Genomic DNA, 18,358 nt, shown 5'->3' on the forward strand with positions numbered 1-18,358 from the left:
TTTAGTGGTCCAAAAATATTTCCACCATTTATGGAGAGTTTGATGTAGACCAATCATATTTGAAAACTTGAATAAAGAAAGTAGTCTGTGTGTGTTTGTCTGTCCGTCCATCTGTCTATCTAGGAAAAAACAGATATCAATTCAGATATCAATTCAGTGCCCGTATTACCACTTAGTGACCCCTGACATCACTCACAGATAGGTACTGCTTAACGTCATCCACGTACTCTGGGCCTCTGTCCTCTCTCCTCTTGATGAGTTTTGCCAACCTCTCATAGGCCACAAACTCATTGAAGAAGGTCTTGTAGCCAATCAGCTCACCCACCATGAAGCTGTCCTCCCAGGCCACACCCATCAGGAAGGAGAAAGGCATGAATACGTACGAGCAGATGATCTGTCAATCAGAGAGAGAGAGAGAGAAAGAGAGAGGGACAGAGTGTCTTAGAGAATCATTGATTTCTATCCAGCTTGTATTTAGTGTGTCTCTGTGTCTGAGTGCTTCTATGTACATGCACACTTGTGTGTCCTCACAGAGAAGCTGAGCTGGGGGTAGTTGAACATGTTTCCCAGCCATGACAGAGCGGCATTGAGGAAAGTGAGCAGGGCCAGGAAGGCAATGAGGTTGACAGCGATGTTGGCCACCAGGACAATAGAGGAGGACGCTCCGCGAGACGCTGCCTCCAGCAGGTTACTGCCCTCCCTATACAAAACCAGAAAAGACACTCAGGCTCATATTCATTAGGCAGACATTGGTTCTTGTGTGCATACATGCGTGTATGTAGGTGTGTCAGTGTCTCACCCTGTCTCCAGTTTGAGGCCTTTCTTGGCTGTGACTTTGGGGGTCTCTGTCTCTGGCCAGAAGGTTTTGGCGATAGCCAGGGAGGCCGGGGCTGACATTACGGAGGCTGTCAGCAAGTGGGATGCTTCAATCTGTATGTGTGTGTGTGTGTGTGTGTGTGTGTGTGTGTGTGTGTGTGTGTGTGTGTGTGTGTATGTATGTGTGTGTGTGTGTGTGTGTGTGTTGGGGGGTATATGTGTCGAATGTGAGGGGTAAGGAAGAGGTGGAGCTCAGCATTTTAAAGGCCCAGTGCAGTCAAAAACATGAATTCCCTGTGTTTCATATTTTCTATAAATAATAATAATAATAATTAAACAATTTAATAATCAATCTACACGCAATACCCCATAATAACAAAAACAGGTTTTTAGAAATATCACTTTTACATAAGTATTCAGACTGTTTACTTCTGAAGCACCTTTTGCAGCAGTTACAGACTCATATCTTCTTGGGTATGACACTACAAGCTTAGCACCCCTGTATTTGGTGAGCTTCTCCAATTCTTCTCTGCAGATCCTCTCAAGCTCTGTCAGGTTGGATAGGGAGCGTTGTTGCAAAACTATTTTCAGGTCTCTCCAGAGATGTTAGATCGGGTTCAAGTCCGGGCTCTGGCTCTGGGCCACTCAAGGACATTCAGAGACTTGTCCTGAAGCTACTCCTGCATTGCCTTGGCTGTGTGCTTAGGGTTGTTGTCCTGTTGGAAGGTAAACCTTCTCCCCAGCCTGAGGTTCTGAGCGCTCTGGAGCAGGTTTTCACCATGGAACTCTCTGTACTTTGCTCTGTTCATCATTCCCTCGATCCTGACTAGTCTCCCAGTCCCTGCCGTTGAAAAACATTCCCTCAGCATGATGCCGCCACCACCATGCTTCACCGTAGGGATGGTGCCAGGTTTCCTCCAGACGTGACGCTTGACATTCAGGCCAAAGAGTTGGTTTCATCAAAGAATCTTGGTTTCATCAGACCAGATAATCTTGTTTCTCATGGTCTGAGAGTCCTTTAGATGCCTTTTTGGCAAACTCCAAGCGGGCTGCCATGTTAATTTTACGTCTGGTCACTCTACCATAAAGTCCTTATTGGTGGAGTGACCATCGGGTTCTTGGTCACCTCCCTGACCAAGGCCCTTCTTCCCCAATTGCTCAGTATGGCCAGGCTGCCATCTCTAGGAAGAGTCTTGGTGGTTCCAAACTTCTTCCATTTAAAAATGATGGAGTCCAGTGTGTTCTTGGGGACCTTCAATGCTGCAGAAATATTTGGTTACCCATCAATCCTGTCTCGGAGCTCTACGGACAATTCCTTCAACCTCAAGCCTTGGTTTTTGCTCTGACATGCAGTGTCAACTGTGGGACCTTATATAGACAGGTGTGTGCCTTTCTAAATCATGTCCAATCCATTGAATTTACCACAGGTGAACTCCAATCAAATTGTAGAAACATCTGAAGGATGATCAATGGAATCTCATTTTGATCAATGGAAACTCAAGCTCAATTTCGAGTCACATAGCAAAGGCTCTGAATACTTAGGTAAATAAGTTATTTCTGTTTTTAATTTTTAATTAATTTGCTAAAGTGTAAAAAAAAAAGAATGTTGCTTTGTCATTATTGGGTATAGTGTGTAGATTGCTGAGGATTTTATTGTATCCATTTTCTATTAAGGCTATAACGTAACAAAATGTCAAAAAAGTCAAGTGGTCCGAATACTTTCCGAAGGCACTGTATTTCACAGCTATAAGGAAGGTGAAATCTTAGTGAGTCATTATATAAGTGGATTATTCTACATTTAGAAAAAAATATAAGTAATTTCAAGCCTTATTCATACAGTTCTGTTGATTTGGAAATGTCAAATTTGAAATTGTATTTCCTATTTTTACTGTGTACATGAGCTTGTTTGACTACACCAGAAAGGTGAGATTTTAACCTTTCTTGGAGTATGCAGCCTTACTAATGATTGTTTATGGCCCTCTCCTGATAAATATTTACTTTTGGCGATTACATAGATTACATTTAGTTACATTTAAGAGACACACAGTATGGATAAGCAAAAGGTCAATTGGGTGAGAGTTCAGTTGTGTCTTTGGTAGAAAACAAAGGTTTGAAATTGTTTATTGACTTTCCTCCTCTTCTCTCTCCTCGTGCCTCCCCTCCTCCCCTCCTCACCCCTCTTCCACCTCACCCCAAAAGAGATGAAGGCTCCCAGTACACTGCCAGCGATGGTGGAGAACCCTCCTGTCATCACGGCATGGATCTCTGACAAGGTCAGCTGGGAGATGTACGGACGAATCAAGAGTGGAGATTCTGTCTGTGAGAGAGAGAGAGAGAGAGAGAGAGAGAGAGAGAGAGAGAAATACTCCTTTGCTTGACTGTCATGGATTTCTCTTTTGCTGCCTAGCACATCTGTCACTCATACTATTCTCACCTGTCCCACAAATATGTTGCCAGCGGCGACCATTGACTCTGTGGGAGAAGTTCCCATAGTAATCTGCATTATGAAGCCCACCTGGAGGTATGCACAGACAAACATAAACAATGGTGCGAACGTTTCTGTGCCAAAATGATACTAAGGTATGAAATAATAATGCTGGTTACATGAGCAGATATCGGGGGGAACGTGCCCCCCTGTCCCCGGTAAATTACAACCTTGATACAGTACTATGTGGAGGCTGGATCATCCTTGTCTAATTTAGTCACTTGTATGATGACTGAACATGATTTTAACGTATGTGATGTTATGAATACCTTGAGGATGAGCCACTGCATGAAGCCAAGGTGGTAGAGCATAGAGATGACAGTGCTGAAGAACACTACAATAGGCAGAACCTGAAAGCAGAGAATAAAAAAATAACGACAGTGTTGGGTTTCTGTCTTTTCTTTTCTCTTCATGTCATTTTCTCACAGTCTCTCACGTATACAGACATACTCATATGACCCTGTACCTGGAACGCAAAGAAGTGGTCTGTGTATTTGTCCCCGAACACAAACCTAGAGCCGGTGTCAGCGTAAGACAGAAACACCTGGGTGAGAGAGGAGAGATGTTTCAACACAGACTAATGAACTAATGAGGTCACTTTCTTAACAGGTCTACTCTACTGTATATCTGCTACGGGTGCTGGGACAGGGGACAGGGTAATGTGATTATGCTGATGAGAGTGACATTAGGAATGTGGTCCAAATGAAAACGAGGGCCTTTGTGCTGGCTAATATTTGTAATATCAATGATCCAATTGATGTACATTTTGCCCTCTGCTTGACTTTCCCTGGATAGTACACAGTAGATGTATATTATACCTCTACTTGATGGCCCAGCCAGTCTACAGCGGTGAATCCTGCTTTGGTTCTGAGGATGATGAGTCCAAACAAGAACTGTAGCGCCACACCCCACAGTAAAGTTCGCCATGACACCTATAACACACATACACACACACACACACACACACACACACACACACACACACACACACACACACACACACACACACACACACACACACACACACACACACACACACACACACACACACACACACACACACACACACACACACACACACACACACACACACACGGGTAGACACATGCACAAGCATACAGGCTTGCAGGGAAGCACACACATAAACATACACCCACCAGGTCACTCAGAACTATAGCGAATGGTCTTTGGAACGATACAGCGTGGACGCATTAGGGGTGTTTGTGTTTTGTTGGTTTGCCATACCCTGAATGGGTTCCTTGAGAACACCAGCATGAGCATTACGAAGCAGAGGAGTCCGGAGAAAGAGACTAGCTGCCGCGACCCCTGTTTGGCCGTGTCAAACACCAGCCAGCACACCACTGCCACCAGCAGCAGCACACACACCACCCTGCACCGACAGACAGACCAACCGGAGGTAAGAGAGCAGAGGGACAACCACAAGGATCACCAAAAGGACCACGCATGCAGGAAAATGTTCATATTATACGGAAAAGAGAGAGTGAGAAGGAGAGAAAATGCAGTTCTCCCACCATTTGACCCAGAGCCAGTGTGTGTTGAGGGTGTCCCTGGCGGGTTGCAGGGCGTCCCAAAGGCGTTGTCCGTAGCGGCCCATCAGCCAGTCCCACAGAAGAAAGAAGACAGCCAGCAAGGTCACCACCAACAGGGCCAGAGCACGCTGCAAATTCAGCACGCATGCCGCGATCACCACGGCAAAGTAACCTGAAACACATACAGGCTGTGTCCGAAATTGCACCTTATTCCCTATTGAGTAGTACTTTTTATCATTCGGGGTATTAACATACTGTAAGTATAGTAGAATACACAACATGCAATTTAAAAACTTGTTAGCGCATCAGGTGTTTTCCTTGACCTTTTAACAGGCACTCTTATCTGGAGCAACTAGGGTTAAGTGCCTTGCTCATGGACACGTCAACAGATTTTGACCTTGTTGGCTCTGGGATTCAAACCAGCTACCTTTCGGTTACTGACCCAACGCTCTTAACAACTAGGCTACCTGCCACTCTCTTGATATGTCAGTCACTCAGTTAGCCTGTGTCAGCTAACATTTGATTTACAATGTGGTAATTAATGAAAAGATTGTCTTCAATAACTTTAATTTCACAGAAGAGTAGCCTCGATAGGCATCATTGGGCTGCCATTAAACGTGTTAACTCAATCATCGTAATTTACACAGGCAACATTTCCAGTCAATTTAGTGAGCTAGTAGCCTACCTGTCACGTCCTGACCTTAGTTCCTTTTTCATGTCTCTGTTTTAGTTTGGTCAGGGCGTGAGTTGGGGTGGGCATTCTATTTATTTCTGTGTTTGACCTGGTATGGTTCCCAATCAGAGGCAGCTGTCGATCGTTGTCTATGATCTCCAGGTTCTCCCGCCTGTCCGGCACTTCCAGAGTCTCCCTCCTGCCCGGAGCTGCCGGAGCCGCCCGTCTGTCAGGAGCTGCCGGAGCCACCCGTCAGTCAGGAGCTGCCGGAGCCGCCCGTCAGTCAGGAGCTGCCGGAGCCGCCCGTCTGTTAGGAGCTGCCGGAGCCACCCGTCAGTCAGGAGCTGCCGGAGTCACCCGTCTGTCAGGAGCTGCCGGAGCCGCCCATCAGTCGGGAGCTGCCGGAGCCGCCCGTCAGTTAGGAGCTGCCGGAGCCGCCCGTCAGTCAGGAGCTGCCAGAGCCGCCCGTCTGTCAGGAGCAGCCGGAGCCGCCCGTCTGTTAGGAGCTGCCGGAGCCGCCCGTCAGTCAGAAGCTGCCGGAGCCGCCCATCAGTCAGGAGCTGCCGGAGCCGCCCGTCAGTCAGGAGCTCCCGGAGCCGCCCGTCTGTTAGGAGCTGCCGGAGCCGCCCGTCAGTCAGGAGCTGCCGGAGCCGCCCATCATTCAGGAGCTGCCGGAGCCGCACGTCAGTCAGGAGCTCTCGGAGCCGCCCGTCTGTCAGGAGCTGCCGGAGCCGCCCGTCTGTTAGGAGCTGCCGGATCCGCCCATCAGTTAGGAGCTGCCGGAGCCGCCCGTCAGTCAGGAGCTGCCAGAGCCGCCCGTCAGTTAGGAGCTGCCGGAGCCGCCCGTCAGTCAGGAGCTGCCAGAGCCGCCCGTCTGTCAGGAGCTGCCGGAGCCGCCCGTCTGTTAGGAGCTGCCGGAGCCGCCCGTCAGTCAGGAGCTGCCGGAGCCGCCCATCATTCAGGAGCTGCCGGAGCCGCCCGTCAGTCAGGAGCTCCCGGAGCCACCCGTCTGTTAGGAGCTGCCGGAGCCGCCCGTCAGTCAGGAGCTGCCGGAGTCGCCCGTCTGTCAGGAGCTGCCGGAGCCGCCCGTCAGTCGGGAGATGCCGGAGCCGTCCGTCAGTCATGAGCTACCGGAGCCGCCCATCTGTTAGGAGCTGCCGGATCCGCCCGTCAGTCAGGAGCTGCCAGAGCCGCCCGTCTGTTAGGAGCTGCCGGAGCCGCCTGTCAGTCAGGAGCTGCCAGAGCCGCCCGTCTGTCAGGAGCTGCCGGAGCCACCCGTCTGTTAGGAGCTGCCGAAGCCACCCGTCATTCAGGAGCTCCCGGAGCCGCCCATCTGTTAGGAGCTGCCGGAGCCGCCCGTCAGTCAGGAGCTGCCGGCGTCGCCTGTCTGTCAGGAGCTGCCGGAGCCGCCCGTCAGTCGGGAGATGCCGGAGCCGTCCGTCAGTCATGAGCTACCGGAGCCGTCCGTCTGTTAGGAGCTGCCGGAGCCGCCCGTCAATCAGGAGCTGCCAGAGCCGCCCGTCTGTCAGGAGCTGCCGGAGCCGCCCGTCTGTCAGGAGCTGCCGGAGCCGCCCGTCTGTTAGGAGCTGCCGGAGCCGCCCGTCAGTCAGGAGCTGCCGGAGCCGCCCGTCATTCAGGAGCTGCCGGAGCCGCCCGTCAGTCAGGAGCTCCCGGAGCCACCCGTCAGTCGGGAGCTGCCGGAGTCGCCCGCCTGTCCGGCGCTGCCAGAGTCTCCCGGCCCGCTGCAATGGTCCCCAGTCCGAGGGCGGCGGCGAGGGTCGCCGCTCTAAAGGCGCCACTTATGTGGGCCAAGATGGTGGAGTGGGGTCCACGTCCTGCGCCACCCAGACCCTCTCCTATGGGTTTAGGTTTTGTGGCCACTGTCACGTCCTAACCTTAGTTCCTTTTTTATGTCTCTGTTTTAGTTTGGTCAGGGCGTGAGTTGGGGTGGGCATTCTATGTTTTGTAGTCTAGGTTTTGTATTTCTGTGTTTGGCCTGGTATGGTTCCCAATCAGAGGCAGCTGTCGATCGTTGTCTCTGATTGAGAACCATACTTAGGCAGCCTGTTTTCCCACTATGGTTGTGGGTAGTTGTTTTCTGTGTCTGTGTTGTACCATACAGAACTGTTTTGGTTTTCATTTATTTCTCTTGTTCTTTTGTTTTCAGTGTTCATTGCGCATTGGTCCGATATTTCCTACTAAAAACCGTTACACTACCAAGCTGGCTTGACACCATACTAACGTCAGATCAGCTGGTCTGATCAGTTTATTCCGCTGTTCTTTTTGTTGTAAACACAGTTCTTTTCACTCGGAGCTCCCGTTAGTTGCATGTTAAGAAATCCGGCAGTAACCGGCAGGTGAGCGTTATGTTCTGCCTGTTCATTGCAATGCACCCATTGTTATTATACAATTGTAGGCTGCTTCACGGAAGGATGATGACTCCCTATAGAGGCAGGAAATATCCTCCTTTATGTCATGGTGCAGCTAAAACCACTTGGTGCTGAATGGGTCTAAAACTAAAAAGCTGGTGGTAGTCTTCAGGAGGAAGAACGAAAGCACATCACCTGTGATCAATAATGGGGCTCACCTGGAGATGGTGATAGATGACAAGTTGCAGTTGAGAGAGAATACCAGCATGGTTTTTAAAAAGGCTCAGAAAAAGGTTATTCTTTTTAAGGAAGTTCAGATCCTTTGATGTCTGCCCAAAAACATTCAAAATGTGTTTTTGATAGTGTTGTGGCTAGTGTTCTGTTCTACAGTGTGATCTGCTGGAGGGGTGGGTAACATCACTCGGGATGATGCCAACAGTTTTAACAAAATCTTGAGAAGGCTGGATGTGCCATCGGCACCCACCTGGACAATCGAGGACCCGCTTACCCAGGATAAGCGGATCCTCGAGAAGCTCAGGAGCATAGAGGCCAACATTATCCACCCCCTTCACAGTACTTGCTTGTAGAATCACAGTGCGATGACAGATTTATTTGACCTAGATGCAAAACAGACGTTTCCACAGATCTTTTTTTACCGATTTTTTTATACGGAGTGGATGCGGATCCGACTTTTCCTTGACCTTTCTTCCCGATAACTAAAGGTACAAGAGAGCCTGCGCATGTGCAAGATTGTTTACGTAGCTACTGCTCACTCTGCTGCCACTTTCCCCTCCTTCCTCCCCACGGGGATGATCAGACGTCTTTGCCTGGTGTAGTTTGACATAGACATGATCGACATGTTGAACAACAAAAACAAAGAAGTTATGTAACAGTAGGCTATTGCAAACATAAAAACAACACGAACAGGCAGTTTAAATAAGAATCCAAGCCTTTTTTTCAATTTTTGCCTAAAATGACACCCAAATCTAACTGCCCGTAGCTCAGGACCTGAAGCAAGGATATGCATATTTTTGATACCATTTGAAAGGAAACACTTTGCAGTTTGTGGAAATGTGAAATTAATGTAGGAGAATATAACACATTAGATCAGGTAAAAGGTAATACAAAGAAAAACAGTTTTTTTTGTACCATCATCTTTGAAATGCAAGAGAAAGGCCATAATGTATTATTCCATCCCAGGCGCAATTTAGTTTTTGGCCACTAGATGGCAGCAGTGTATGTGCAACGTTTTAGACTGATCCAATGAACCATTGCATATATGTACAAAATGCTGTATCAAGACTGCCAAAATGTGCCTAATTGGTTTATTAATAAATTTTAAAGTTCATAATTGTGCACTCTCCTCAAACAATAGCTTAGTATTCTTTCACTGGAATAGCTACTTCAAATTGGACAGTGCAGTTAGATTAACAGTAATTTAAGCTTTCTGCCCATATCAGATGTTCTGGGAATGTTTTTTGTTACTTACAACCTCATGCTAATCACATTAGCTCAACCGTCCCGGTCAGGATCACCGGTCCCGTAGAGGCTAAGTAGCGATTCATGTTATTTTTTCAGGAGGGAGTAGGCTACATACAGCTATTGAGGCAAGCGATTTAGATGGCATATCAAAACACAAGCAAGACACAGACAGGCAGTCATATAGAGATGTATGTTCTTTCTTCCCCATCATTTCAAACATTGGCAAAGAAGTGGGCGAAAAGCAGTCAAAGTAGTAGTGTTATTTTTCAGCAACTCAGGTGAGGATATGGCAGTATAAAGATGACATCACAAATGGACAGGTGTTTAGAGCGTTGATTGACTATGCCCTGCTTTGTGCTACTCCAATATCCTTAGTTACAACAGACAGAGAAGATCCTAAATGAACCTACAAAATGTATTCATTTTTGCAATGTCCGTTCAAATAGCCACCGGCTTTTTAATTCTGCTATTCAGACATATGAGGCAGTTTGCTACTTGATCATGTCACACAAATTGGTTGAGAAGAGGGTGAGCAAAGGGAGAAACGTGAAGGGGTTGAGCAACAGATGCTTAAGAAACATGAAGGGATGGGGAGTGTGAGCAGCAGCTACAGTGCCTTCAGAAAGTATTCATATTGCTTAACTTATTCCACATTTTTGTTGTGTTACAGCCTGAATCCAAAATCGATTAAATATATATTTTTCTTATTTATTTACACACAATTCCTCACAATGACAAAGTGAAAACATGTTTTTTGAAATTTTTGCAAATGTATTGATAATAAAATACAAAAATGTATCATTTACATAAGCATTTTACAATATTTTGTTAAAGCACCTTTGGCAGCGATTACAGCTGTGAGTCTTTCTGGGTAAGTCTAAGAGCTTTCAACACCTGGATTGTGCAACAATTGCCCATTATTCTTTTCAGAATTCTTCAAGCCCTCACAAATTGCTTGTTGACAATTGCTAGACAACCCTTTTGAGTACTTGCCATGGATTTTCAAGTAGATTTAAGTCAAAACTGTAACTCGGGCACACAAATCCAATGTCTTCTTGGTAAGAAACTCCAGTGTAGATTTGGCCTTGTGTTTAAGGTTATTTTCTGGCTAAAAAATGAATTGGGGCCCACCCAATCAGATTGAGCAAAAACTTTAAAAAGATACATTATTATTTAAAAAAAAATAGTCCTCAGTATTGTGTATAACTCCATTCCATTTATTTATTTTTATCTTGAAAAACTCCCGTCCTTAACCATTACAAGCATACCCATAGCATGGTGCAGCCACCACTATGCTTGAAAATATGGAGAGTGGTACTCAGTAATGTGTTGTATCAGATTTGCCCCCCAAAAAACAACTTTGTATTCAGGAATAAAAAACTTCATTCCTTTGTAAAATGTTTTGCAGTATCAATTTAGTGCCATATTGCAACAGGATTAACGTTTTTTATTCTGTATAGGCTTCCTTCTTTTCACTCTGTCAATTAGGTTAGTACTGTGGAGAAACTACAATGCGGTTGATCCATCCTCAGTTCTCTCTTATCAGAGCCATTAAATTCTGGAACTGTTTTAAAGTCACCATTGGCCTCATGGTGAAATCCCTGAGCGGTTTACTTCCTCTCCGGTAACTGAGCTAGGAAGGACGCCTGTATCTTTGTAGTGACTGGGTGTATTGATGCACCATCCAAAGTGTAATTAATAACTTTACCAAGCACTAAGGGATATTTTTTCTTTGCAAGGCATTGGAAAACGTCCCTGGCATTTGTGGTTGAATCTGTGTTTGAAATGCACATCTCGACTAAGGGACCTTACAGTTAATTGCATGTGTGGGGTACAGAGACGAGGTAGTCATTCAAAAATCATGTAAAAACCTCTAAAAGTCTAAGCCTATATGGAATTGTTTTAAAATGGTCATACCATGGATCATTTAGCAGTTTGATTTGGAATTTTAGGACCCGTAGGTATAAAATATATATATACAGTATATAACTCAGCAAAAACAAACATCCTTTTTTCAGGACCCTGTCTTTCAAAGATAAATTCGTAGAAGTCCAAATAACTTCACATATCTTCTCTGTAAAAGGTTTAAACACTGTTTCCCATGCTCCGTTTGGTCGGACAGCCACCTCTTGGCAGAGTCTGGGAAGTTGTTTTTACCCTTCACCAGATATATGCCAGCTTTAACATGCACGGGGAGCAGCATGTTAAAGCAATTCACAACACACACAAGGTCAGCAAAAAAAGAAACGTCCTCTCACTGTCAACCACGGTAATTTCAGCAAACTTAACATGTGTAAATATTTGTATGAACATACAATTCAACAACTGAGACATAAACTGAACAAGTTCCACAGACATGTGACTAACATAAATGGAATAATGTGTTCCTGTACAAAGGGGGGGGGGGGGGGGGGGTCAAAATCAAAAGTAACAGTCAGTATCTGGTGTGGCCACCAGCTGCATTAAGTACTGCAGTGCATCTCCTCCTCATGAACTGCACCAGATTTGCCAGTTCTTGCTGTGGGATATTACCCCACTCTTCCACCAAGGCACCTGCAAGTTCCCTGACATTTCTGGGGGGGAATGGCCCTAGCCCTCACCCTCCGATCCAACAGGTCCCAGACGTGCTCAATGGGATTGAGATCCGGGCTCTTCGCTGGCCATGGCAGAACACTGACATTCGTGTCTTGCAGGAAATCACGCACAGAACACGCAGTATGGCTGGTGGCATTGTCATGCTGGAGGGTCAGGATGAGCCTGCAGGAAGGGTACCACATGAGGGAGGAGGATGTCTTCCCTGTAACAACAAGCTCAGTCCGATGATGCTGTGACACACCGCCCCAGACCATGACGGACCCTCCACCTCCAAGTCGATCCCGCTCCAGAGTACAGGCCTCGGTGTAACGCTCATCCCTTTGACGATAAATAAAAATCTGACCATCACCCCGGGTAAGACAAAACCACAACTCGTCAGTGTAGAGCACTTTTTGCCAGTCCTGTCTGGTCCAGGGACGGTGGGTGAGTGCCCTTAGGCGACGTTTTGCCGGTGATGTCTGGTGAGGACCTACAAGCCCTCAGTCCAGCCTCGCTCAGCCTATTGAGGACAGTCTGAGCACTGATGGAGGGATTGTGCATTCCTGGTGTAACTCTGGCAATTGTTGTTGCCATCCTGTACCTGTCCCGCAGGTGTGATGTTCGGATGTACCGATCTTGTGCAGGTGTTGTTACACGTGGTCTGCCACTGCGAGAATGATCAGCTGTCCGTCCTGTCTCCCTGTAGCTCTGTCTTAGGCATCTCACAGTACGAACATCGCAATTTATTGCCTGGCCACATCTGCAGTCCTCATGCCTCCTTGCAGCATGCCTAAGGCACGTTCACGCAGATGAGCAGGGAACCTGGGCATCTTTTTTTTGTGTTTTTCAGAGTCAGTAGAAAGGCCTCTTTAGTGTCCTAAGTTTTCATAGCTGTGACCTTAATTGCATACCGTCTGTAAGCTGTTAGTGTCTTAACGACCGTTCCACAGGTGCATGTTCATTAATTGTTTATGGTTAATTGAACAAGCACGGGAAACAGTGTTTAAACCCTTTACAATGAAGATCTTTGAAGTTATTTGGATTTTTAAGAAATATCTTTGAAAGACAGGGTCCTGAAAAAGGGATGTTTATTGTTTTTGCTGAGTTTATATATAGAATTGGGCCTTTAATACTTTACCCTATAGAAACACATTGAAAAGACATTCATGAAATGCAAAACAGACCGTCAAAAAATAAATCATAAGGAATAAGGTTTTTAAGTGTCTTTCCTATATCTAGGATATATAAGAAAGCTAAGGAAATATTTTAGTTTTTTTTGTTGACATATTTATCCCCCTGTTGGCACAAATCTACCTCCATACTTCCAATCATTTAAAAAAACTGGTTACCTTCAGACGAGAACCTTGCCACTTGTGGGAGTCAGAGCAAAACGCACCAGAGCAAAATGGAGAACACCATCGTGTTTGTTAGAGTCTCATCTTTCCATAGAGTGGTCAAACCCTTCGGACGCAACGGATGTTGTTTTCTTGAGAAGACCGATTTTCTGGATGTCTCATGGTCTGACTAACAGCTGTCGTTCGGCCACCTTCCACTGCAGAAGGCCAACATAGGTGGATGCCTATTGTATGCAGTCCATGAAAAAAAAACATTTGTTACAGTTTATTAATATATTACTTAGATTGACGCACTGGTGCATCAATAGACACTTAAGGACACTATTACAGCACACCGAGTGTGTCCACGCAACTTATGTGACTTGTTACGCAAACGTTTACTCTTGAATCTATTTAGGCTTGCCATAACAAAGGGGTTGAATACTTATTGACTCAAGACATTTCAGCTTTTCATTTGTAATACATTTTTAATTCAGGCTGTAAACGCAACAAAGTGTGGAAAAAGTTGAGGGGTGTGAACGCTTTCTGAAGGCGCTGTAGGTAAAAAAAATGTGAAAGTGATTCCGATCTTTAGCTCTGCGGGGGGGGGGGGGGGGGGGGGGGGGGCAAGTTGTTGAAAGGTTTCTTTCTCTAAATACATGTTTGCCAAGGAGTAATGTGGAGCAAGTGTGAAAATCGCAGCCAAGTCTTTGAAGGGCTTTGTCTCCTACTTGGGTTTACAAGTTGATAAACTTTCCAAGCAGTATCCTCAAATTGCAGTGTAATGATACACCCTACTCTGAATCTGAACTTTTATAAACTGTAAAAAAAAACGTATATTGAATTTTGGATGATAAGCTGTGTTAGACGTGTTGAGTCACATTTATTGATGGATGACTGTAGCAGGAAACACCCAGACTCCACATTGAAGTGATAGAAATTCACCCCCCCATGTAATTACAGGAAATGTAACCATCAAACACAGTATCCACTAATAACTATAGTGTTTAAACAGCTCATTACATGTCAGACTGGTCAGAGGCCTGTATTAAATTTTTTACCTGCAGCCAAGACAATGCCCAACACCAGCCTGATCCTAGTCCTGTGCTCCTCCAGATATCGTTGGATCCCTTCCATTCTCTTTTCCAAGAACCTGGAGGGATATCAAGCAGTACACACACTGTCACTTAGGGCTGACTTAGTGTAATTTTGAGGAATTGCTTGAAAATAAATTACAATTGACAAAACCATAGAGACCTTTTCTTTAGCTCCTCTGATGGCGGATGAGCAACTTCTACATAAATGCAGATAGAGTCCTGTGACAGGCAGACAGACAGACAGACAGACAGACTATAATACCCAGAACTTTGTATGTCAGGTGCAAAAGGTATATTGTTAATGATGTGCAAATAGTAGGGTTATTGTAGCTGGTAAATTACATTATGGGCCTGTGAACTCCAAATTTTAGAGGTGCAGCGCTTGCGCTTGGCAACCTTGTAGGCAATTCAAGTCATGTAAACAGACTTGGATATAGGGAAGTATAGTCTGTCTGAATGTTCACTCTCACGGTGTATGTGAAACAGGTAAAACAAATATTATGCAATCACAGGTGTGATTTGTTTGCACATTGTAAGTTTAATCTCGTGTTGAGTTTATTATTAATCTGTTCAAGAAAAACTTCACTGTTTTTCATCGATTTCTCGTAATGATTTCCAGTAACTTTGGATGGGGAGAGCACATCACCTTCTGTCCACATTCAGAACCCACATATTTTAGGCAGAAGTTGTTCTCCCTTAGTCTGTTTCTGCTCTCTTGTCAATTGTTGTTCACCAATTGTTGTTCTGCAAGAGGTAGCAGGTAGCCTAGTGGTTAGAGCGTTGGACTAGTAACTGAAAGGTTGCAAGATTGAATCCCAGAGCTGACAAGGTAAAAAGCTGTCGTTCTGCCCCTGAACAAGGCAGTTAACCCACTGTTCCTAGGCCGTCATTGAAAATAAGATTTTTTTCTTAACTGACTTGCCTAGTAAAATAAAAGAGAGCAAAACAGACTGGCACCCAGGCTATTTCTTCTATTGTTTGAGAACAAACCCACACTCCTCTCTATCAGAGTTTATCTCTTTGAAATGTAATTGATTTCAGACAGTGAATGGAGTGTCACAGGAAGTGAAAGAGTAAACAATTGAACATGAGTGCATGAAAAACCTCATTTTAATCATCCACACACTCATCCAAGGATTGCACACACATAGCACCAGAGTAGTACATTATATTGAATGAGAGAAAGGGTCAGCAAGTGAGTAGCATTTAAGTCTACAGTGAGTGGATATCGAGAATTGTGATTGTGCATTTGTCTGTGTCTGTTTGTGTACCTGCACATCTACCTGTGGATGTATGTTTCTAGTGTGTTTGTCGAGTATGAGGATGTGTGTACCCTTACCTGAGAGTGGAAGGCCTGGTTGTCCAGCCCATTTCTCTGGCTATTCTCTGATAAACCATTCAGCTCCATAGTAAACACCGACTGACTGCAGGTAGGCAGGAATCTCTCTTATAGGAGACCTGCGCCCGCCTATTAGAATTCTTTACTGCAAACAGGGGTGCTTGCGTGTATGTGTGTGCGCGCGTGTGTGTTTCAAGTTCAGTTAGCTTTAGTTTAACTACCAGATTTATTTATTTTTACTTTCAGGATTTTATATAAAATAAATACAATAATAAAACATATATATATATATATATATATATATATATATATATATTTTTTTTTTTAACTAGAATGACGAAGCTGTAAAACATTATCCAAAATAGAATAAATACTGTTTGTGTTCAATATGAGGGTTTCAGCATGAAAGATTCTACCAGCTCTCACAGTCTCACGTTAGAATTAGAAGTTGTTCCAAATGTCACATTTTGAAGTGTCTAAAGTTGAGTTTAGGCATTAACTCCACATTTTTATGGTTATGGTTAAGATCAGGCATTAACTCCAAATTCTTAAGGTTAGACATTAACTCTAATTGGTTAAGGTAAGGGTGAAGGTTTGGGATAAAATATAAAAAACAACTTTCTACAGCTGGATTTGAACTTACAACCTTTGGAATCAGAGGCAGAAGTGTATGTCTATTAGAGGTCGACCGATTATGATTTTCCAACGCCGATACCGATACCGATTATTGGAGGACCATAAAAGCTGATACCGATTAATCGGACAATTTTTTTATTTATTTATTTGTAATAATGACAATTACAACAATACTGAATGAACACTTATTTTAACTTAATATAATACATCAATAAAATCAATTTAGCCTCAAGTAAATAATGAAGCATGTTCAATTTGGTTTAAATAATGCAAAAACAAAGTGTTGGAGAAGAAAGTAAAAGTGTAATATGTGCTATGTAAGAAAGCTAACGTTTCAGTTCCTTGCTCAGAACATGAGAACATATGACAACTGGTGGCTTCTATTAACATGAGTCTTCAATATTCCCAGGTAAGAAGTTTTAGTTTGTAGTTATTATAGGAATTATAGGCCTATTTCCCTCTATACCATTTGTATTTCATTAACCTTTGACAATTGGATGTTCTTATAGGCACTTTAGTATTGCCAGTGTAACAGTATAGCTTCCGTCCCTCTCCTTGCTCCTCCCTGGGCTCGAACCAGCAACACAACGACAACAGCCACCATCGAAGCAGCGTTACCCATGCAGAGCAAGGGGAACAACTACTAGAAGGCTCAGAGCGAGTGACGTTTGAAACGCTATTAGTGCGCGCTAACTAGCTAGCCATTTCACTTCGTTTACACCAGCCTCATCTCGGGAGTTGATAGGCTTGAAGTCATAAACAGCGCAATGCTTGGCGCACAACAAAGAGCTGCTGGCAAAATGCACAAAAGTGCTGTTTGAATGAATGTTTACACGCCTGCTTCTGCCTACCACCGCTCAGTCATTTCATTAATAAGGCAATTTTTTTCTTGAACTAAAACTCATGGACAATATGGACACAGATACACATTGAGAATTTTTTTTTTATATGCATCATTTTTGTAAAAGTTATTCAAGTTTAAATTAGCAAAAATACCATATAGATTGCCAATTAATTACCATAATTACAGATAATGTATTGTAACTTGGATAAATTACAGGTAGTTTTGCAACCCTAGTTCCATTGTTTTAAGAGGGCCTTTCCTTCTATAGTCAAGGGGTCTGAATCCTTTCCGAACGCACCGACTTTTTACACATTTTGTTACAACATTATTCTAAAATGTATTAAATAAGAAAAGTCCTCAGCAACCCATAATGACAAAGCAAAAACAGGTTTACAAATTTGACAAAATTAATTAAAAATAGAAAGCAGAAATACCTTATTTACGTAAGTATTCAGACATTTTGCTATGAGACTCAAAATTTAGCTCAGGTGCATCCTGTTTCCATTGACCATCCATGAGAAGTTTCTTTAATTGAATTGACCATAGGTAGAATCCAATCAAGTTGATTGGACATGATTTGGAAAGGCACACAACTGTCAATAAAAAGGTCCCGTAGTTGACAGTGCAAGTCAGAGCAAAAACCAAGCCATGAGGTTGAAGGAATTGTCTGTAGAGCTTCGAGACAGAATTGTGTCGAGGCACAGTTCCAGGGAAGGGTACCAAAAAAATTGAAAGTCCCCAAGAGCACAGTTCCCTTCATCACTCTTAAATGGAAGAAGTTTGACACCATTAAAAATCCTACAATGTGATTTTCTGGATTTGTTTTCTCATTTTGTCTGTCATAGTTGAAGTGTACCTATGATGAAAAGTACAGGCCTCTCTCATATTTTTAGTGGGAGAACTTGCACAATTGGTGGCTGACTAAATAGTTTTTTGCCCCACTGTACATGGCTGCCCCAGGGAGGTTTAGGAAACCCTCCGGGCCAGTCAATTATTCATGTCAAAATATTGTCATAATACTATTTTTAATCTAATTTCAATATAATTAAAGTAAGAACATAATTTCCAGAAGCTGTTAGTTCGTTATGTAGGTTATCACACACACAGCACAGCCTGAGCGGAATGGGCTATTATCTGTCGAGGTAGCTCTCGACTGGTT

The 18,358-nt window shown here is 44.2% G+C and overlaps 1 protein-coding gene across 1 annotated transcript in view; it reads right to left on the reverse strand.

Moving 5' to 3' along the window:
- The window catches only part of LOC139390077 (solute carrier family 28 member 3-like), a 28,793-nt gene extending 12,994 nt beyond the window's left edge, over positions 1-15,799 (reverse strand). Inside the window, exons 1-13 of the mRNA XM_071137204.1 lie at positions 15,720-15,799; positions 14,541-14,599; positions 14,345-14,436; positions 4,834-5,023; positions 4,547-4,691; positions 4,120-4,233; positions 3,768-3,845; positions 3,571-3,651; positions 3,251-3,331; positions 3,008-3,133; positions 800-930; positions 532-700; positions 197-394 (exon numbers count right to left, since the gene is read on the reverse strand). Of these exons, the coding sequence (XP_070993305.1) occupies positions 197-394; positions 532-700; positions 800-930; positions 3,008-3,133; positions 3,251-3,331; positions 3,571-3,651; positions 3,768-3,845; positions 4,120-4,233; positions 4,547-4,691; positions 4,834-5,023; positions 14,345-14,436; positions 14,541-14,599; positions 15,720-15,788 (1,533 nt within the window). The 5' untranslated portion in view covers positions 15,789-15,799. The remainder of the gene's footprint in view (positions 1-196; positions 395-531; positions 701-799; positions 931-3,007; positions 3,134-3,250; positions 3,332-3,570; positions 3,652-3,767; positions 3,846-4,119; positions 4,234-4,546; positions 4,692-4,833; positions 5,024-14,344; positions 14,437-14,540; positions 14,600-15,719) is intronic.
- Positions 15,800-18,358: the final 2,559 nt, after the last annotated feature.

This window comes from Oncorhynchus clarkii, chromosome 30, assembly GCF_045791955.1.
Source record: "Oncorhynchus clarkii lewisi isolate Uvic-CL-2024 chromosome 30, UVic_Ocla_1.0, whole genome shotgun sequence".
NCBI lineage: Eukaryota > Metazoa > Chordata > Actinopteri > Salmoniformes > Salmonidae > Oncorhynchus > Oncorhynchus clarkii.